General features: G+C 31.0%; 1 protein-coding gene and 1 long non-coding RNA gene across 5 annotated transcripts in view; both read left to right on the top strand.

Moving 5' to 3' along the window:
* The first annotated feature begins 487 nt into the window (after positions 1-487).
* Positions 488-23,746, top strand: part of LOC127735401 (glycerol-3-phosphate acyltransferase 3-like) — a 92,507-nt gene continuing 69,248 nt past the window's right edge. For all 4 annotated transcript variants that reach the window (XR_007998382.1, XR_007998381.1, XR_007998380.1 and 1 more), the window contains exons 1-10: positions 488-640; positions 4,515-4,605; positions 5,137-5,279; positions 9,363-9,405; positions 10,265-10,319; positions 12,661-12,726; positions 14,534-14,608; positions 15,449-15,538; positions 21,647-21,737; positions 22,436-22,551. Coding sequence is in view for 1 of the 4 variants with exons in the window: in XM_052245578.1 (XP_052101538.1) it covers positions 497-640; positions 4,515-4,605; positions 5,137-5,279; positions 9,363-9,405; positions 10,265-10,319; positions 12,661-12,726; positions 14,534-14,608; positions 15,449-15,538; positions 21,647-21,737; positions 22,436-22,551 (914 nt within the window). In the remaining 3 variants the exon portion in view is untranslated. The remainder of the gene's footprint in view (positions 641-4,514; positions 4,606-5,136; positions 5,280-9,362; positions 9,406-10,264; positions 10,320-12,660; positions 12,727-14,533; positions 14,609-15,448; positions 15,539-21,646; positions 21,738-22,435; positions 22,552-23,746) is intronic.
* On the top strand, positions 19,295-20,314 carry LOC127735414 (uncharacterized). Its single transcript, XR_007998404.1, has 2 exons — positions 19,295-19,686; positions 20,010-20,314. It is a non-coding gene; the product is annotated as an uncharacterized LOC127735414 (long non-coding RNA).

Below are 23,746 nucleotides of genomic sequence, written 5' to 3'. Positions count from 1 at the left end.
ACCTGGATTCGTTTTTATATTGTACCTAAGACGACAATGACACATTCGGCTATACTTAGCGATAATCTGTGTTTTTTTTTTAATTATTTGGGTCCAGGAAAGGACGTATTTGTATTTGTCATTTTACTGTATTTCATTTGTATAGTTTGGGACTAATAATTTATCTTTTGGTCCTAGCAAGGACATATATTAAATAGTGTTAGTAATTAAACGTCCTTGGTCCCAGGTTTAGTCCTCTCATAATTTTCACAGAACCTTGAATGGCTTGACCCTATAATGCTATCTTACATTTCCTTAAGATTATAGATATAACTGCTCAAGTATTCAAATTTTACCCGTATTAACGGAGATATATTTCTAGCTGCAACTGGTGTGGCCAACATCGTGAAACAGCAATGTAGTGCTTGTGTGCAGTGCCGAGCCGGAGGTGACCTTCACTCTTTCTCAAAACGTTTGACCGTATCTGAATAATCATCATCACTGACAAGCTTGAAAAATGGAACAACTGCTGATAACAACGATCACTATTTTATTTTTTCCTGTTGCTTGTCTGTTATTATTGGTTGTACTTTTAGCATCTATTGGAAAATCTCTAGGTCTAAGAAGAAAATATGTGCAATTCTTATTGAAAGTGTTTGAGGTAAGTTACGCTGGGATTCTCAACAAGTAAACAAAAAATTTAGACTATTGCGTTTAAACTTTAAGTTTAACCCTATATATATATGCAGATATATGGAACTTCAAAAATCAATGACCATAAAATTTCAGAACTAAGTTTAATTAATTCGGAGGGGGGGCAATAAACTTACTCTGACCCATATCTTATCCTAACAGTAACACCAATCAAACTCCTAACCCAAGCAAATTAATGCCCGAGGGTAATCCCTTTTGGGAAATTTCTGAGTCAGGAACGATTTTTGATTTGGCCGCCCACAGAATCCTTTATCAAGCCCTTTCAAGTCTATTCCCGAAAATATTTGTTAACTACATATAGCTACCTCACCTCCAACCAGCGCCTTTTACACCTAAAGCACTATTCTATACGCCCGAAGCAGGTTAGAATCAATATAAGAAAACAGATCAGACTTTCAAAATCCGTTAAAATTTTGAAAATTTCAAAAGGGATTGGCCTGAGGAAAGCTATTAAAACAAACATACCTGCCAACTTTCACGATTCAGACATGAACTGACGGGCACTTTTTTCCATCCATGGGAAGGTCGACTATCTATATCTTATATAATATAAGAACTTCTATTATATATTTATAGTCAACCTTCCCATTGAAGCTTCTACTACATGTATATATGGATAGTCTACTTCCCATGGATAGAAACAAGTGCCTGTGCATGAACTACATGTACATGATTTTGACCCCTTGTCTCAATTGTGCGATCATGATCTTGAAAACAACACTAAAACTTTTCTTAAGGAGACAATTGTGATCATCGAGTATTAGTTAATCAAAATCTGTATTTTCTGGATTGTTTTTTACATCTCCTGATTAATGGGGCATTTTAATCAAACAAAAATACAAACTTGTATAGAACTTTTTAGTTGTATTCCTCAGTCTGTATGTCAGAATTTTAGAAATCATGATAATGGTGGACAAATTATCATTTGAAAGAAGGTTTTTACACAGTTGTCCCGAGTCAGGAGCCTGTAATTCAGTGGTTGTTGTTTGTTGCTGTATATCATATTTGTTTTTCAATCATTGTTTTGTACATGTACATAAATCAGGCCATTAGTTTTCTCATTTGATTTGTTTTACATGTGTCATTTCGGTCCCAGTGTTCTCCCCAGGATTTTTGGATAGCACCAGGGTAAAGCGTGTGAACAGCTTGGTGAAATGATTCATACAATCAGTTGTGTTGCGTTGCGTCGCTATATTTCTAGTTACTGCAGTTTTTTTTGTCTCTTGTTTAGTTTTAATTCTGTGGTACTGTGTTATAACAGAATATTATTGGTTAAAAAGATCAATAAACAGTTTGTATACTTTTAATATTTTTAAAAATAAATAAAACATGATTCATTACACAATATTCATCTAAATTTAAAGTAATTAAATTTTTTATAAAATCCATGATCAATAAAAATAAAATATCATTCAAACAGGAACATATAAATTGTTAGATATACTGTTCCCAGATTCAAAAGAGAACAAAAATGTTCAATTTAAAAAACTTTCTAGTTTCTAGAAAGAAAGTTGTTGTACATGTATGTGAAAGGATTCCTGTCATAAAGAGATTTAAAATTAACAAGAACAAAATTGTGTAATAATTTGAACCAGTTTCTATCTTAAATTTTAATAAAAAGAAATTTTTCATAAATTTTAAAACATTTTGCCATAGATTTCATGAACATGTAAATATTAACCTTTCTTGTCTTTGGTGATAATCAAACCTAGAAACAGACTTAATACTGCACTGAAATCTAAATCTTGATTTGTCATGATCCATTTAAAAAGAATTCCTAAATCTATAAATTTATCTTAGGTCTATAGATCTATAAGTAGCATATTCAATGTCAACAACAAAGTCTCCCTATTTTCCCGCCTAAATGACAGGAAGTAGATATAAATAGATTTAACATGTGCTTATGGATTAAAATTGCAAGATCACTTCTGTTATTCATTAATGATCATATGGATATATATATCCAGTTTGAAGGTACAGTCATGCATTTTATTTATAAAATAGAATAGATTGCAGTTAATTGTAAATAAACTTGAATATTCTAGGTGAACTAACTGGGTCATAAGATCCTTCCCCTTTGAACTACTTGTTGACAGTTTGAACCCGGAATATCATGCAATAACTATGTCATAATTAAAGATAATTTTGGCCATGGTTTAATCAGAGACATATAAAACTATAATATAAGTATTGAGCTAACTTTATAATTTACAAAATATGTACCGTCGTGTGTACAATTATCAGGTCAACACCGTTTGTTTACAAAGTATTTGCCGACTTGTCAGGTGGTGAGTGAAGCCTTAAAATAGTTATCTTTGATCATAAAGTTATGATCTCTAAATTAAAACACAAAAGAATCATGTAAAAAGTGTTAATTACATCGATTAAATCCAATCAACAAAGGTTAACCTCATAAAGGTAAATCGATCACGTGGTGTAAACAATCCGTGTTGAACTGGTTTGGACTGGTCAAATTTCACCTGGAATTTTTTTACCGCTCGGAAAAGATTTAACAAGTCGTTTAAAACTTTACCGATTTACGATTTTTTAACTGAAAATTTTAGCACCACGGAGAAAAATTATACATCGCGGTAAGAACGATACCACCACGGTGAAAAATTATACATCGCGGGCCCGCGGTTCTTTAAGGGCCTGGGGAGAACACTGGGTCCCTTTTATAGCGTACTATGCAGTATGAGTTTTGTTCATTGTTGAAGGAATACACAATTTATTTATTACAAAATGTAGTTGAAATTTACTTTGAACTAGCTTTCAGTGACTGAGAATACACTTAAATCAGTACTCAGTGCTTTTTTTACTTGGTGTTTGTGATCTGATGAGTCAAGTCATTTCAAACTGAATTCTAGTTTGTTAATATGTAATTGTTGTGCTGTTACACTACTGTCCCATGTTAGGTGGGGGGTTCACCGGGTTGACATCTCAAAATTTCACAAACATGCATTTGTTTTACCCTGACACATGTACCTGACCCAAGTCATGAGTCTGTAATTTAGTGGTTGTCTTTTGTTGCTCATGCTGTCTGTCATATTTGCTTCTCATTAATTGTTTTTAGCATAAATCTGGCTACTGTTTTTCCTTTGAATTATTTCAAATATTGTCTTGACGGGCCCTTTTATAGCTTTCTACTGTAAATTCAGAAATTATTGCTGGGTTTTTATTAATGTTAATATTACGACTGGGTGAGTATCGCAATAATAAGAACTCGCAATCTGATACATCCATGTATTTCTTAATTCAGATTTTCCTGAAATCGCAATAATTAATCTCGCATTATTGTCCATTATTCAAAAATCACAATAATAAGTGCATGAATTGATTTTTGAATTTTCAGTATATGGTATGCATAGTGACCTATAGCTGTTCACATCTTCGTCTTTTTTCAATGGTGGAATTGTGTCATTGACAGCTTCTTATCACACTTATTATTATGATGATCCACATTAGTCAATTATCAATGAATGGATGAGACTAGTTATTTAATGTGCACAGTAGTATTCCTTGCAACAATAAACAGTAGAAAGTGAAGACAGTCTGAATATCTTTAATCATAGGTGGTTAACAGATAAAACAACACTGAGGACTACCAGTTTAAATAGTCAACAGTACAACTGCTTAATAAAAATGGTAAATGGTAAAACACCAGACAAAAGCTAAAATGGTGTCTCAAAGTTTTGACCTAAAAGGTCTTTGTCAAAGCTTGCCTAAAAAAGGAAAAACAACCATCCAGATCATATAAGGGCAAAGTATCCACTATAATTTGTAATACGTGTACATGTAGGTAATATATATTCTTATTATAGTTTGGCCAACATAAGATAGAGAAAGCTCAACAGAGACAAGAAAATCCTGACGATGAAGAAGAAGAGGAAGGAGAAGAAATTGATGATGAAGGTAAAAATCTAATTGGGAGAAAATATACATGTATGTCTCAATCATATTTTTAATTCCAACAAACATAAGGTATGCATGCTTGATAAGACTGTTGAAAATGCAACATCGGTCTTATTTTGAAGAAAAATGTGGCACTCAGGGTAAAACATGTTTTGTAAGATCTCAACCCTCCCTTTTACATTTTGTACCTCTAGCTAATGTAGAATAAACAAACACACAGCAATATGCACAGTAAAACTCAGTTTAAAAGAAGTCTAAGTCTGATGTTAGAATAGGTAACAGAAGAAACTAAGCAAAATGACAATGATCAACATGAATTAACAAAGGAATACTTGCAGTTACTGTCATGCCAGCTCCAGACCTCAGTTAAACTGACCAAAAGATTATATCTTCATCATATGAAAATCAATCACAATTACTCCTGTCGTGCCATCATAAATTATAGAGAAGAATGTATGAATTCTTTAAATTCTTGAACACTTGTTTTTCTGTGTCTTTAGATGATTAAATTGTGATTATGTTTTTCTGTAGGGAAGAGAGTAATTAGAAGAGATATCTCTGTGTCTTTAGATGGTTTGAAATTTCATTCTGCAAGACAAGATTTAATGTTGGGAGAACTGAAAAAAGATTTTCATATTTCTGATGTTATGTATTTTGCAAAGTGTGGTATGGAGGTAAGAAATATTTAAACATTATGCATATCATTATTTAGTACAATTTGTCTTTATACGCCTGTTTATGGGACGTATTATGGTATACCGTTGTCCGTCCGTCATCAACATGTCCGACGATAACTCAAAAACTCTTTAATCAATTTGCATGAAACTTTGGTGAATTGTTTATATCTATTGACGTGAGCTCCCTTTTGATTTTTATAAATTTAAGTTATTATGTTGACGAGTTATGGGGTTTTATTCATTAAAAAAGGGGGATTTTCCAGTTTTCAGACAATAACTCAAAAATGCTTTGAGCAGTTTTCTTGAAACTTTTGTGAATTGTTTATATCTATTGACGTGATCTCCCATTCTATCTTTGTAAATTTTAGATTTTACATTTCCGAGTAATGGGGTTTTATTCATTAAAAAAGGGGGATTTTCCAGTTTTCAGACAATAACTCAAAAATGCTTTAAGCAGTTTTCTTGAAACTTTGGTGAATTGTTTATATCTATTGACGTGAGCTCCCTTTCGATTTTTATAAATTTTAGATTTTACATTGACGAGTTATAGGGTTTTATTCATTATAAAAGTGGGATTTTCCAGATTTCAGACAATAACTCAAAAATGCTTTGAGCAGTTTTCATGAAACTTTGATGAATTGTTTATATCTATTGACGTGAGCTCCCTTTTGATTTTTATAAATTTTAGATATTATGTTGACGAGTTATGGGGTTTTATTCATTAAAAAAGGGGGATTTTCCAGTTTTCAGACAATAACTCAAAAATGCTTTGAGCAGTTTTCTTGAAACTTTGGTGAATTGTTTATATCTATTGACGTGAGCTCCCTTTCGATTTTTATAAATTTTAGATTTTATGTTGATGAGTTATGGGGTTTTATTCATTATAAAAGTGGGATTTTCCAGATTTCAGACAATAACTCAAAAATGCTTTGAGCAGTTTTCATGAAACTTTGATGAATTGTTTATATCAATTGACGTGAGCTCCCATTTTATCTTTGTAAATTTTAGATTTTACATTTCCGAGTAATGGGGTTTTATTCATTAAAAAAGGGGGATTTTCCAGTTTTCAGACAATAACTCAAAAATGCTTTGAGTAGTTTTCATGAAACTTTGATGAATTGTGTATATCTATTGACGTGAGCTTCCTTTCGATTTTTATAAATTTTAGATTTTACATTGACGAGTTATGGGGTTTTATTCATTATAAAAGTGGGATTTTCCAGATTTCAGACAATAACTCAAAAATGCTTTGAGCAGTTTTCATGAAACTTTGATGAATTGTTTATATCTATTGACGTGAGCTCCCTTTTGATTTTTATAAATGTTAGATATTATGTTGACGAGTTATGGGGTTTTATTCATTAAAAAAGGGGGATTTTCCAGTTTTCAGACAATAACCCAAAAATGCTTTGAGCAGTTTTCTTGAAACTTTTGTGAATTGTTTATATCTATTGACGTGATCTCCCATTCTATCTTTGTAAATTTTAGATTTTACATTTCCGAGTAATGGGGTTTTATTCATTAAAAAAGGGGGATTTTCCAGTTTTCAGACAATAACTCAAAAATGCTTTGAGCAGTTTTCTTGAAACTTTGGTGAATTGTTTATATCTATTGACGTGAGCTCCCTTTCGATTTTTATAAATTTTAGATTTTAGGTTGATGAGTTATGGGGTTTTATTCATTATAAAAGTGGGATTTTCTAGATTTCAGACAATAACTCAAAAATGCTTTGAGCAGTTTTCATGAAACTTTGATGAATTGTTTATATCAATTGACGTGAGCTCCCATTCTATCTTTGTAAATTTTAGATTTTACATTTCCGAGTAATGGGGTTTTATTCATTAAAAAAGGGGGATTTTCCAGTTTTCAGACAATAACTCAAAAATGCTTTGAGTAGTTTTCATGAAACTTTGATGAATTGTGTATATCTATTGACGTGAGCTTCCTTTCGATTTTTATAAATTTTAGATTTTACATTGACGAGTTATGGGGTTTTATTCATTATAAAAGTGGGATTTTCCAGATTTCAGACAATAACTCAAAAATGCTTTGAGCAGTTTTCATGAAACTTTGATGAATTGTTTATATCTATTGACGTGAGCTCCCTTTTGATTTTTATAAATTTTAGATATTATGTTGACGAGTTATGGGGTTTTATTCATTAAAAAAGGGGGATTTTCCAGATTTCAGACAATAACTCAAAAATGCTTTGAGCAGTTTTCATGAAACTTTGATGAATTGTTTATATCTATTGACGTGAGCTCCCTTTCAATTTTATAAATTTTAGATTTTATGTCTACGAGTTATGGGGTTTTATTCATTAAAAAAGTGGGATTTTCCAGTTTTCGGACAATAACTCAAAAGTGCTTTGAGCAGTTTTCATGAAACTTTGGTGACTAGTTTATATCTATTAAAATAACCTCCCTTTAGTTTTTTTATAAATTTCAGATATGACATTGAGTAGTTATGGAACAAATTCTTTGAAAAAGCGGCGGGCGTATCATGCGCTCATGGTGCAGCTCTTTATTATAGGACCGCAAAAAATTTTGAGGTCATCTATTGGTATCACGTCATCGTCTTCCGAAGACTTTTGGTTTCCGGACAATAACTTTAGTATATGTAAATAGAATATGAAATTTAGACACAAGGTTTATAACCACAAAAGGAAGGTTGGGATTGGTTTTGGGGGTTATGGTCCTAACAGTTTAGGAATTAGGGGCCAAAAAGGGGCCCAAATAAGCATTTTTCTAGTTTCCAGACAATAACTTGTGGAAAGGTGTATGGATCTCTCGGAAATTAGACAACAAGTTTCCATACCACAAAGGGATGGTTAGGATTGGCTTTGGGGGGTTATGGCTCAAACCGTTTAGAAATAAGGGGCAAAAAAGGGGGAAAAACAAGGGTTTCCTGGTTAATGGACAATTACAAGTACAATGTTATGTTTGGATTACCTCCCTTACACTGCTCTTAAATTATGTATAAAGAAATGTTGTATTGTCTTGAGGTGATTAGCTGTCAATTTATTTTTAGAAGTTACTATTAAAAATGCTGATTAAGGAATATTAATTTTAGCCATGATTATGCATGTCATTTTCTATTTTAAGACTTTTATGATGTATTTAAATGGGTAATTATGGTTGCAAACTCCATTGGAAATTTGAATTGAGATTATGACCATATCTTGAGGGAAATATTTTTTTTTAAAAAGGGGGGGGGGGGGGGGGGGGGTAAAAATATATATCTATCTCTTAATTCAGATTTTCCTGAAATCACAATTATTAATCTCGCATTATTGTCCATTAATCGAAAATCACTATAATCACTATAATAAGTGCACAAATCAATTTTTGAATTTACAGTATATGGTCTTTTTTCAATGGTGGAATTGTGTCATTGACAGCTTCTTATCACTCTTATTATTATGATTATTTTCTGATGATCCACATTAGTCAATTATCTTGAGCTATCATAACTTTAGAACAAAAATTTCAGAAACCAAAAATATGACATTGTTTTAAGAATCAAAAAAGGAACATGAAATCACTGTTATCATAACTTTAGAACAAAAATTTCAGAAACTAAAAATATGACATAGATTTAAGAATCAAAAAGGGAACATGAAATCACTGTTATCATAACTTGAGAAAAAAAAATTCAGAAACCAAAAATATGGCATAGATTTACAGGGAACATGAAATCACTTTTATCATAACTTTAGAACAAAATTTTTCTGAAAACAAAAATATGACATTGTTTTATGAATCAAAAAAGGAACACCAAATCACTGTTATCAAAACTTTAGAACAAAAATTTCAGAAATCAAAAAGGGAATATGAAATCACTTTTATAACAAAATTTTCATACACCAAAAATATGACATTATTTTAAGAATCAAAAAGGAAACATGAAAGAAATCACTGTTAACATACTTTAGAACAAAAATTTCAGAAACCAAAAATGTGACATTGTTTTAAGAATCAAACAGGGAACATGAAATCACTGTTATCATATAACTTTAGAACAAAAATTTCATAAAATAACAAAACTTATTGAAAAGCTTGATCTGTTGTTTATTTGCAGGCTGTTATTGAAGATGATGTTACCAAGTGTTTCACAGCTGAAGGTATGACAATCAATAAGACGATTGATTGATTGATTGTTGGTTTCTTAACACCCAATAAGACAATTGAAGATGATAGAATACTCAGTTGTCAAGCTTTTTCTTTAGAAATTCTGGATAAGATTTTTAGACAGCTTGAAAGAATGAAATTTCCTTTATTATTATTATTGTAATATACTGTTTAAGTTATGAAAAATGGTACATATCTAGTATACTTCTTAAGTATTAGATGATATGGTTTGACAAATTGCTATATTGTATGTTATATTGGAGATTGCTTTAATATTGTAGATATAATTTTTAAAATGGTTTGAAGAAGAGTTTATCAGTTCTGAATTTCACGGTTTTGCTATTTGCTACTATCAGAGCTAATTTAAAGTTTCTTTTCTTCGAAAAGATTAATTCTTTTCAAGAAATTCGTGAAAATTGTACATAATTTTATACTTATAAATTCATATTATGAAGGTACAAATGTATATTCCTTTGATTAAAATAGATAAATGAAATTATTGTTCTCTATTAGTGTATCAACTCATTTGATTGGAATTTTTTTTGGTGGGAATTCTTCAAAAAATTGCATCATGTGAACTTCACCACAGAACAAAGTTTTAGATAAAACCATGTTGGGTCTAATATTACAGTAATTGTTGTCAGTTATTCATTTTTAAGACAGTCTTAGTAGTCTCTTTGAAGCATGCATGCCTCAAATATGTTTTCTATTAATGGATTTGTAAAACCAAAGACTTAAATTGGTGTTTGCTACTTCTCTATCAAGCTTGCGACATTAAGGATTAAGATCAAAGACTAGCTATATAGTAGTCATATTAATGATTTAAATTAACAAAATGTATTTTTACTGCAGAGTTGAAGTCCTGGAATTTTTTAACCAGAACTACACAAGGTCACCAGTTTATTAGGTTTGTATTCATAAAATTATACTATGTCAAAACAAAAATGGAAATTTATTGTTCTCATTACTACATGCGTAAAACTATTGTAAAATAAAAGATGATGACATTGAATATATTCAATAGTGTTGTGCACCTGTTATTAGGGAATTGTTTGAGGAATTCAAGCCCTTTTTCCAGGCATGGGAACTTAGTCATTTTTCAGCAAAATTTACGAGCAGTTGTACAGTTTTAAACGCAGATCATTGAATCCTTACAGAAAGATTATACACATTTTGAAGTGCTGCACCTAACATAATGGAGTTGTTTAAAGATTTTTTTTCAAATACATTTGATATTTCCATAAACATGTATTTAAACTACTATTATCAATTGTTTAAGAGACATGCTGTGCAACCCAGCCATTTGAGTATGTAATCCAATGTTCCACCTACAACAATTATTCAGCCCAATTAATACATGTTTTACATTATTTTTAATTAAAACATTCAAGTTTCTTTGAAAACCATTTAAAATGCAAGACAAATTTTCTGACAGATTTGTTGACACAGATGATAATTAGATTTTTTTTACATTAAAATATACAATAATTTCAAGTTCTCTTTCTTTCCAAGCAAAATTCTCCAAATAAAAAAAACTGAACATTTTCCTTATACAATGATTGTTTTTCCATCTTCAAATTGGCAAAACATATTCTGATAGGAAAAGTTAAATACATCTTCCTGAGTTACAGCTGATCAAAAACAAAAATGTATTATAATGTATATCTATCTTTATCTTTAAACAAAAGGGATTTAAGGTAATTGTTTTTTGTTGTATAGATAAGTTTGTTTTCTTTTAAGTTTTTATTTGGTATGAAGTTCTTGTAGTATATTTCTTCCAAAAATATTAAAGAAAAATTGCTCCTGAATTTCACCTTAAATCAAGAATACCTCTAAACTAATCAGTAGGTTAAAGAAATAAGTTGCAGTAATATATTTGTTGCCTGCCATTTGGTTTAATAAAAAAAAATTCTTCATCTTTTTGAATTTGTTATGCTCCCCTAATTTTTTTCTCAGAAATATGCAGTTGTCACTTTGTCTATCAATGTTTGGTTGGGATATAGGCGGTCTGTGCCAATTTTCTAACAGTTTGATATAATCTAAAGTGTTAAATCTGTATGTAAAGCGACCTTCATCCTTTTCAAAGATTTATTTATTGATTTTTTCATTTCTTTTGATGCATCCAGTTTTTGCAGTTTCCCATTTTCTTCGAAAATGAATATAGATTAATTATTTTAATACCTTGTTACTATTTTTTTAAAGCCGTAAAAAAGGCATAACAATCGAAATAAAAAGGATGAAGATATGTTACATACTTATTTGTACATGTTTCCTTAAAAGATTAAAGCTTTTGTTATGTCAAATATATCCTAATGTCCTAATGTCCTTTCAATCTTTAAATAGACTTAGGGGAAGTTCCATGATCATTTCAAATTTCAAGTATCATAATCACTATTGGCTATTAATTTATTTTAATCATGAAAAGCAAAACCAGTTTATATCTGTTGTAATCTGTTCCCTTACGAAATTTAATATTGAAGTGACTTTCTACTTTTCTTTTTTGCATTAAAGGTTTGAAATGTTGCATGCTTCCTATATTAAAGGTACATTTATTTCATAATAGGAGTAGCATCTACTTTTGGGTGTTGAAATATAAAGTAGAAGTTACTCAATCTTTTATGTGCATGATTTTGTTCCAATATTAATTTTCTTCCTTTAAATATATGTCCTATAGGATATATGTTGTAAATTAATATTTTACTGTAAATCTATTAAAGTTAAATTATCTGAGGTCTTGTGAGTAGAAGAATAACAAACAAACTTCCTGAACATGAATGTATGTTATAATATTTTACTTTCTGTTCGGTTATTTTTTTTACTTTTTCAGTCTGAAAAACATAAATACATAGAAAATAATTCAGACTTTTTTGCCATTAAATTTTTATTAGACCAAACAAAGCCTTTTTGATGTAACAGCTGCAATTATTGCATTAGAAAAATGGAAGAAAAATCCACCAAATCTGCAATTGTATCAATTAGAATAAGTTACATGTGATTTACATTGCTTCCCTACTTAAAAAAATTATAATCAATGAAATATTCTTGTAGTTTTATTAGAATTGGGATTATAACATTAACATCAATATTAAAACATTAAGAATAATTTGACAGTTGTAAAATTATCTAGTTTGCCATCTTAAAATGATTGGTGCTTGCAAGTAGTGTATTGTCTTATAATTAGTACATGTATATTCTAGTTATGCATTGTGATGAAATATTTGTGAATACATTTTTTTTTTAAATTTCAGTGTTCGATTAACTATCTTGTGGTGCTTAGGATTTCTATTTAGATATTGTTTTCTTGTGCCAGTGAGGTAAGTTAAAAATCTATGAACAACTTTTTTTCGTTTAAATTTTTAGATTAACAAATTGAATATTATTTCCATTATTAAGACTCATATGCAAATACTAATGTCATATGATAGCTTTATTTCCATTTACTCAAAATTTGCTGTTGTGTTTAAGGCGAATAATTGTACCTTTTTTTTTGAAGTAATAGTTAAATCACTTAAAGGGGCATTAGCTACGAGATATAAAAAAAAAATTAATTGTTCAATAATTAATGAAAGTGAAAAAGTGAAATAATAATCGCTTTTAGCAGCCAGTTTGGTTCAATTTCGTCAAAATAAGCTAAGAAACATTGCTGATGAATTATTCACTTGCAAGTGAATAATTCGACCTCATTGAATCCATATTCATGTGACCTTCAATTTAACCCCTTAGCTAGAGATGGGTTACGCATGAATTAGGCGTGTTCAGTTATTAAAAGGAAAAGAATGTCAACAGTGAAAGTGAAACAAGGGTAAACCAGTTGATTGACTGATTCGATCCACAAAAAATCATTCTCATGCAGGTAAAACGATGATTAACATATATATTTAACCTATGATATGAAATCAAACAAACCTAGAAAAATCCAATTGCACGAGTCCGCTATCTATTTATATCTATATGTTTATATCAGGTTAAATGACCATCAGCAGTCTTCAGAGGTCACCTGGATGGTTAATTAGATGACGTCTAGACTAAAATAAACATGAAATGCTGATACATATTATCGAGCCCGTGCATTGTAAATTGTTTTTTTTTAGACTTTTTTGTAATTTGGATATACGTTTTAGTATGTTATAAATCAAATATGAGAATTTGAGTCAAATTGGTGAGCATGAATTTGACAACTAATGCCCCTTTAAGAGATATTTGTTTGAATTAAAGTACATTTTTTGTACATCAGAAGGTAAGGCGTGTTTTAGATGCATTATCACAAAGACGTTTTCCATCTTTATTTCTTCTGTTATATTTTAATTTAATTAATACCTCTTAAGGTAATTTAACTGCTTTATAAAACAAACAGATTATATCAAAATTTTCAATAAAAGTAAGCTGTTTATATACTTCCAAAACTGCTACATGTATATGTTCAGATGAATGGATTTTTTCTGGTAGTTGGAGGAGAGACATGCAACATCAAGTCTCCTACTTGAGTATTGCTGCAGTTTGTATTTATAAATTGGTTTTGAAGTGAAGCTGATTTAATCAATTTTAATCATAGTATATATGTTATTCAAAATGTATCAAGTAAAACTCTTATTTTTAAACAGTTGATAAAAAATTATAACAGAGTAAATTATTTTATCAGTATTGTATGCTTGTGGAAGTTGGTTTCACACACTTTAAAAAGTAGGAAAATATTCAAGAATGATATAAACAAGAAACAAAAAGAAGATGCAATGTTCTACAAATTTTTAACTATTTAATTACATGTAAAGTTTATCTTTGTGTTGTATATATATTGGTTGAGTCAAATACAATATCTTGGTGTTAAATTATACATTGATTGTGTCGAATACAATGTCTTTGTGTTATTTTATAGATTGTTTGGGTTAAATACAATGTCTTTGTGTTATTTTATAGATTGGTTGAGTCAAATAAAATATCTTGGTGTTATTTTATAGATTGGTTGTATCAAATACAATGTCTTTGTGTTATTTTATCGATTGGTTGAGTCAAATACGATATCTTAGTGTTATTTTATACATTGATTTTGTCAAATACAATGTCTTTGTGTTATTTTATAGATTGGTTGAGTCAAATACACTGTCTTTGTGTTATTTATTTTAGGTTGGTTGTCCTGTCTATAGGTCTCTTGTGGTTAATAGTATCAACAGCATTTATAGGATACTTACCAAGAAGCAAGTAAGTGAGATCAAATATGAGACACAGGAGTATTTTTTGTATTTTTAAATTATGTGATTAGGATTAGGCCATTATCAAATGTAGATGACTTGTATATCATTCTCAAGAGAATTTAAGGTTTTCAGATCGACATTAAATGAGTTTAAAAGTTTTTCTTTTTGAAACAAGAAGATGCATTTGAGAAGTTCATCCACTTCCTGTTTGCCCATACTTTGAATTTTTCAATGTCTTGACTGGACTAAATATTTGCATCACACATTTCTTCAGTGCACATGTACTACTGAACAGAATGACTTTATATTAAGGTCAAAGAGTCTGATGGTGATGAGTGCTTTTCAGATCTGTCAGACACGTGATTCCTGTTTTCCAATACTTTGAATTTCTAGTTTAGGTATGCATAGCACTGCAAAATGTACAAATTCTTGTTTAAGATTTGTGTTCTTTTAAAGACCAGTGATCAGTTTCACAAAATATCATGACTAAAGTTGATTGTAAGTATATGGAATTGTACATGACTTATGATCAAATTTTGTCATAAGATTTTTTTTGTGAAACTGATCAATGATTTTTTGTTGTAGTGCTTAACTGCAAAAACAACTCCATGCAATGAAAGCAACTTTTTATCTCCTTAAATGACATTGAAGACAAATAATCTGTGTTAGTATCATGTTGATGTCAGGAAACAAAATTCAAATTGATATTTTATGACAACCTTTGATCTCCAATTCTTCATTATATATTTATTTACATTAAATGTTTTGGAGATGTTTCTGTAAACATTTTTGATAAATATTTTTAGGTCATTATTCCATGAATTAGATTAATAGTTTTGTTTTACAGGTTCAAAGGTAAACTAAATGAATATGTTAGTCTGATGTCCCATAGAATTCTTGCCAGAGGATGTTCTGCTTATGTAGTTTATCATAACAAGTAAGTCTATTAATGGATAATGTGGATTAATTATTATTTGTGGGATACCCTTTTTGTTGAGCCTGCGAAATTTATTTCCCGAAAGCGAGACATAGCGATCCTAGATTCAGTCGTTGGCCTTTGCGGCGTCAACGTTAAGGTTTAGTCTGTGGTAAAAAAATTTAGGACATTTCTGTATTTTACTGAAAAATGGACTTAGTTTTTGTACAGTAGAAACAGTCTGGGGTTAAAGTTTGTTACACATCAATAACTTTGCCAAACCTTCATAGAGTTTTATGAAACTTTGGCAGTAGCTTTTTATACCACCGCAAAAAATTTGCGTTTGTATAATGGTATCATGTCGTGGTCGACATCGTCCGAAGACACATTTTGTTTCCAGCAATAACTTTAGTTTAAGTGAATGGATCTCTATGAAATTTTACCCGAAGGTTCAATACCACAAAAGGAAGGTTGGGATTGATTTTGGGGGTAATTGCCCCAAACGTTCAGGAATTAGGGGCAAAAAAGGGACCAAAAACAAGCATTTTTCTAGTTTCCAGACAATAACTTGTGTTAAAGTTTATGGAACTCTCTGAAATTGTACATTTTTTGTGAAAAGAAAATAATTTTCAAAATTTCAAAAAAAAATTGGGGGAGGGGGGGGGGGGGGGGGGGTTCATATTTTTTTTTCTTTGAATTTTTTTTTGGAGGAGGGATTTTTTTGAAAATATTTTTGGGAGGGTTCATATTTTTTTCTTTAAGGAATGACTAATATTTTTTCTGTCTATGAAGAAATAACATCAAAAATGTGGTGCACACTGAATAATCTGCGTAGCGGGTTATTTAAAAGTGTGCACCACATATTTTATGTTATTTCAAAAAAAGACAGAAAAAATATTACAGTCATTCCTTATAATTTAATTCTAAAAAGGAGTAAATCACAATAAAAACGTTCAAATTTTTTGGGGGGATTTTTTTTTTCATAAATTTTTGGGGTTTTTTTTCCCAAAAATTTTCCATTTTTCCATTGATTATTTCTGATTGATATATAAAAGCAACAAATACTGATATGGCAGGAGATACACACCAAACAGGGTGTGTGAATTATTATATATAACAGATTAACTAAGTATTGTGCAACAGCACAGTATTGCGCAAGAGCACAATATTGTGCAATAGCAAGAAATCTTCAATTGGAAATATATACAAATCTTTTATTAACCAATTTCAATGGGATTTATTTAAAGTTTTTCATTTTTGGGGGTTCTAACCTTGTATTACTATTTTGGATATTTGGTCCCATTTTTGAATTGGTCTACATTGAGGTCCAAAGGGTCCAAAATTAAAATTTGTTTGATTACATCAAAAACTGAATTATTGCGGCTCTATGATATGCTGAATCTTATTGTGCATTTAGATTTTTTTATTTTGGGCCCTGTTTTCAAATTAGTCCATATTAAGGTTTGAAGGGTCCATAATTAAACTTTGTTTGATTTCAACTCAAATTAAATTTTTGGTGTTTTTTTATATGCTCAATCTAACCATGTTGTTAGATTTTGGATATAAGACCATTCTAGGTTAATTAAATGTCCCATTTCAAATTTTTAAGATCTTTGACCACATTTATTTTGTGTCAGAAACCTATATTATGTCAAAAATTTGATCACAATCCAAATTCAGACAGTATCAAGCTTGAATATTGTGTTCAAACTTGCCCCAACTGTTCAGGGTTCGACCTCTGCGATGTATCAGGCTGGGCTCGGCGAAGCATTTTATTAATGATTAGATAATGTCTGAAGCAAACCTTTGAAAATGTTTTTTTTTTCATTTTTAGTAATTTTCTGATAGATGGACTTCATTTTTTACAGTTAACATTTACAGACAGTCTGGGATTAAATTTTTTTTACATGATAAATTTGTAAACCCTCATGGATTGTTATGAAACTTGGACAGAAGCTTATCTTAAAGACCAAGAAATAGCATCTAAAGAAAAAGTTTAAATTTTTTTTTAAATTCTGTATTTTACTGATAAATGGACTCACTTTTTAAGTCAACATTACACTTTTACACTGACAGCAGTAATCGCAGGCGAGACACAGGGTTCCATGGAACCCCTTATTAATTTTCAGGGATTTCGTTGGTAAATGTAAACCACAAATTAAACTGTTCAACAAAGTGCAAATATTCTATAAGCTTGTATGTGGATTTTGCCAAAACCATGATACCAAATACCTATGAAAATACAATTTTCCCTCAATCTAAGAAAAATGGTACCCACGAAAATAAATCAATCAACTGTAATTTTGGATATATGGTTGCCAGTATTGACATTACTATAGGGATAAATTTATAGTTTATTTTATCTAATGAGAAGTTGAGAGTACCACAAGGAAATGGCTGCTTCTATTATTATAATTTGCTGTGATGTCCCCATTGAAGGAAACAGGTTATCAATGAGTGCAAAGATTACAGTCATAGACTCTTTTCTCCAATTCAGTATAGAAAAAATAATAGTTGGTTACTTATATCTCTCAATGTCTTCTGTTCATTTATATTCTTATGCCTCTGCTTCTCAAATTTACACACTTCGTAATCCTATATGGACAGCCCTTATATGTCTATAAGAGTTATGGGGAATTAATGCCTGTTATAAGAGCAACATAAAAGCAACCATTGGTAACTACTGTGACCATAATAACCCACAAACAGGGCATTCATGGTCAAAGTTTGTGGTGTAAATTTAATGTGCATTACACAGGTTCAGCTTCAAAGGAGACTAAAGTTGAGACATCATTTCCCATACATCAGCACATTTTAGAATTCATAAGATTAAAATTGTTGAAACTTTTATCATTTTTAAGTCCCCTACCGACAAAGTTGAGGGGGACTTTAGGTTTGCACTCTGTCCGTCTGTCTGTCCATCAGTCAGTCCGGCAACTCAGTTTTCCACACTTTTTTTCTTCGTTCTTGAAGATATTGATTTGATATTTGGTATATAGTTTTATCATGACAAGTTATAGATCAAGTTCGAATTTTATTCCGGTCTGATGATTTAGTCCAGAGTTATGGTCCATAAAAAAACTCCATAACTAATGTTAGAGTTCTATGTTAAACCATATATCTGTACAAAGGGAGATAACTCATTTGTTAAAAGACATTCTTTGGTAAATTGTTTGAGGAATTTTGTGGCAGGTTTATATGTTATTTTGTATAAACTAATGTTCTGAATGCTACATGTATATATATATATATATATATATATATATATATATATATATATATTTCATTAAGTGAAATCCTTTAATTAGATAATAATCTATTTTTATTAAGGTATATATTTCATTACATTACATTGTGTAGATTAAAGTTGTTGACATTTTATAGATAAGTTACAAATCTTTATAAGTATGTGACAAATGAAAGAAAAAATATTTGGAACTATTAATTATATTTGATTGTAATTTGAAAATAGATATACATTGTATTACATCATATCTAATTTTAGAGAACTATTAATCATATCAAATGTTAGAGTGTGTTATAGGGTTTCCTCACTTTTTTTCATCATGCTTGAAGATATTGATTGACAATTGGTATATAGTTTTATTATGACAAATTACAGATCAAGTTCAAATTTTTGTTTTGGTCTGATAATTTTGTGCAGAGTTATGGTCCTTGGACTTGAAAAAATTCACTCATATATTCAGTTTTTATACAACCGGTCGTATATTGGTATGATGTTGGCGTCGTCGTCGTCTTCATCGTCGTCGTCTTCGTCCGAAGACACATTGGTTTTCGCTCTCTAACTTTAGTTTAAGTGAATGGATCTATGAAATTTTACCATAAGGTTCAATACCACAAAAGGAAGGTTGGGATTGATTTTGGGGGTTATGGTACCAACAGTTAAGGAAATATGGACCAAAATGGGGCCAAAAATAAGCATTTTTGTAACTTCCAGACATAACTTGTGTGTTAGTGTATGGATCTCTCTGACATTGTACCACAAGGTTCCATATCACAAAGGGAATGCTGGGATTGATTTTGGGGGTAATTGCCTCAAAATTTTAGGAATTAGGGGCCAAAAAAGGGGCAAAAAACAAGCATTTTTCTAGTTTCATGACAATAACTTGTGTGTAAGTGTATGGATCTTTCTGAAATTGTACTACAAGGTTCCATATCACAAAGGGAAAGCTGGAATTGAGTTTGGGGGTAATTGCCCAAAAAGTTTAGGAATAAGGGGCCAAAAGGGGGCCAAAAATAAGCATTTTTCTAGTTTCCAGACAATAACTTGTGTTCAAGTGTATGGATCTCTCTGAAATTGTACTGCAAGGTACCATACCACAAATGGAAGGCTGGGATTGATTTTGGGGGTAATTGCCTCAAAATTTTAGGAATTAGGGGCCAAAAAGGGACAAAAAAACAAGCATTTTTCTAGTTTCAGGACAATAACTTGTGTGTAAGTGTATGGATCTTTATGAAATAGTACAACAAGGTTCCATATCACAAAGGGAAAGCTGGGTTTGAGTTTGGGGGTAATTGCCCTAAACGTTTAGGAATTTGGGGCCAAAAAGGGGCAAAAAAACAAGCATTTTTCTGGTTTCCAGACAATAACTTGTGTTCAAGTGTACGGATCTCTCTGAAATTGTACTGCAAGGCACCATACATTGTAACACAAAGGGAAGGCTGGGATTGAGTTTGGGGGTGATGAATCATTAGGGGGTTCAAAAAATTTAAGGGGGGATTTTTTTCCCCTTTTTTTCTTTAAAATTTTCCATTTTAAATTGGTTATTTCTGATTTATATATAAAAGCAAATAATAATGATATGGTTTGAATAGGTAAATTAAAAATTTTTAAGTTCTTAGACCACATTCATTCTGTGTCAGAAACCTATGCTGTGTCAAATATTTAATCACAATCCAAATTCAGTACTGTATCAAGCTTGAATGTTGTGTCCATACTTGCCCCAACTGTTCAGGGTTCGACCTCTGCGGTCGTATCAAGCTGCGCCCAGCGGAGCATTTTATTCTAGTTTCCAGACCATTACTTGTGTTCAAGTGTATGGATCTCTCTGAAATTGTACTGCAAGGTACCATATCACACAGGGAATGCTGGGATTGATTTTGGGGGTAATTGCCTCAAAATATTAGGAATAAGGGGCCAAAAAAAGGGGCAAAAAACCAAGCATTTTTCTAGTTTCCAGACAATTACTTGTGTGTAAGTGTATGGATCTCTCTGAAATTGTACTGCAAGGTACCATACCACAAAGGGAAGGCTGGGATTGAGTTTGGGGGTATTTGCCTCAAAATTTTAGGAGTTAGGGGGCAAAAAGGGGCAAAAAACAAGCATTTTTCTAGTTTCCAGACAATAACTTGTGTGTAAGTGTATGGATCTTTATGAAATTGTACTACAAGGTTCCATATCACAAAGGGAAAGCTGGGTTTGAGTTTGGGGGTAATTGCCTTAAACATTTAGGAATTTGGGGCCAAAAAGGGGCCAAAAAACAAGCATTTTTCTAATTTCCAGACAATAACTTGTGTTCAAGTGTACGGATCTCTCTGAAATTGTACTGCAAGGTACCATACCACAAAGGGAAGGCTGTTATTGAGTTTTGGGGTGATGAATCACTAGGGGGTTCAAAAAATTGGGGGGGGGGGGGGGGGATTTTTTTTTCTTTAGAATTTTCCATTTTAAATTGGTTATTTCTGATTTATATATAAAAGCAAATAATGATATGGTTTGAATAGGTAAATTAAAAATTTTTAAGTTCTTAGACCACATTCATTCTGTGTCAAATATTTAATCACAATCCAAATTCAGAGCTGTATCAAGCTTGAATGTTGTGTCCATACTTGCCCCAACTGTTCAGGGTTCGACCTCTGCGGTCGTATCAAGCTGCGCCCCAGCGGAGCATTTTATCTACACTGTTTTTAGTCATGTTTGAAGATATTGACTTGATATTTTCTTTTTGTTTACACCATGACAAGTTATAGAACAAGTTAGCATTTTGTTCCAGTATAATGAATTTTTACCCGGTGGGGGACTATGTATTGCCATGCAATATTCTCAGAATGCTTGTTCATGGCGGCTCATGCTACTGTTTATTGTAATGATTTTTTTTTTCTATACAGAGAAAACAAAACTTCAAACGGGATAGTTGTAGCAAACCATACTTCTCCTATAGATGTCATTATTTTATCATGTGACAATTGTTATGCTATGGTAAGTAGTATTAGTAAATCTCAATATAGGTATAAATAAAATGAGAGTTGGGGTATATGTCAATGAGAAAGTGGTATTAAATACCAAAATATAGTAAGTTACTACACACTATTTACTTTGACCAGCAGTGAATGCATTTGTTCTTTTAAGTAATTTTGTATATTTAATATATTTTTGTGAACAGTATGTGGTTTTCAGATGGTCATTGGTTAAAATTCAATTATGAAATAGGATTCCCTGCCGCTCTTTGATCTTGCTGATGTTATAAGATGAATAATGGCTTTATATTTTTTTCTGATCCTGATTAATTGATTAATGCTGATTTTTCCTGAAAAATACAAAATATCTTCAATTTATTTGAGAAATATATTCAACCCCTGTATCACATGGAACTGAATATTTCTTTACTATTGGATAAATAAATTTTCAAAAATTGAGGACACTTGGCAAACATCACATTGAAAAAAAAAAACAGTTTTATCCCTCTAAATGCAATCATAGAACATAGATCCATATTTATGATAATTCAAGTTTATATCCATTTTTCCGTGATATTTTAATACAATACCAGTAAATGTATTGTGAGACACAAATATTTAGAACTAATCTTTTGCATTGATTTACTAGCTCTTTCACTTCCTAATTTTTTTGATAAATAAAGGAAAAATTTAAATGTATGAATGAAATACTTTTTGTAGGTTGGACAAGCTCAAGGTGGATTTTTAGGTGTGATGCAGAGAGCTTTGTCAAGAGCTACATCACATATTTGGTTTGAAAGGTCAGAGGTTAAAGACAGGCATATAGTTGCAAAAAGGTATTGATAACTGATTAGTGATTAGCTGTTGTTTATAAAAAAAGTCTACATGAGTTTCTTGCATACATGTACAGAAAAATGTGTTGCTTGTAACTCTTGTAAAGGGGTCATTCAGCTTAGTTAATGAAAATATCCATATAAAGACAATTATTTCTTGTATAAAAGAATTATTTTTAACTTCTGGGTAAATAAACTTGTGAAACATATGTGGAAATTATCATGACATTCCTGTGATTTGTTTTACCCGGTAAGTGTAAAGAAGAAGCTTTGAAAATTAAAAAAAAATATGAGTGAAATAATTATTTATGTGAACAAGCACTCAAATACCTGAGTTTTTGATCGGTAGTATTGAGTATCAAAATGATACTTGACTAATACATTTTGGTAAGGACATTATCCTTCTCTTATCATAAAGTTTATTATCTTGTTAACAGACCTCAGATCGAAATCACTGATCAATCATAGTTTAAAAAAAACATTTTGTATGCTTGTTCTGAATTCTTGTTTAAAATATCTCTATAATCCTTCAGTTGGAAATACTAAGTCCTGATATATATCCTTTAAAGTGGTGGGCTACACACAAGAGCAGCTTTCCTAGAACTTCACTTGAGGCATAAAGGGGTCTTCCCAATTCCTACCACAATTACATCATCAGAGATCATCTGCAGGACCGTTAGTTACAAAGTTGTGAAACTGACTATTCCAAGAAATATTTGACAAGATGATATTTATTTATAAGAACACAAGTTGTCTCACCTCAGTGAATGTTTAAAGCATCACGCCTGTCTTTACTATCACAAAATGTAATCAGATATATGTTCAATACATGTTTATTTAATTATGATATAGTATTCTTTGGACTATGATAATGATGTAGAGTTTAACATCCATTAGACAACAACCCACACAATGTAAAATGTGCATATTTGTGTTCCCATTTTGAAGATATTTTTCCCGAGCTAGTAATAGAGTTTCAGTGGTGGATCCAGCCATTCTTAAAAGGGGGGTTCCCAACCCAGAATAAAGGGGGGTGGGGGTTTCAAGTATATGTCCCCATTCAAATGCATTGATTGTCCCAAAAAAAAGGGGGGTTCCAACCCCCGGAACCACCCTGGATCCGCCACTGAGTTTTGCTAAGAAAAAAAGCAATGAGTATTATTAATTCTTCACTAGATGATTTTATTGAAAAAAATTT

The sequence above is a fragment of the Mytilus californianus genome, unplaced genomic scaffold (genome assembly GCF_021869535.1).
Source record: "Mytilus californianus isolate M0D057914Y unplaced genomic scaffold, xbMytCali1.0.p SCAF_3, whole genome shotgun sequence".
NCBI lineage: Eukaryota > Metazoa > Mollusca > Bivalvia > Mytilida > Mytilidae > Mytilus > Mytilus californianus.
This window is presented reverse-complemented; position numbering and strand designations above follow the sequence as displayed.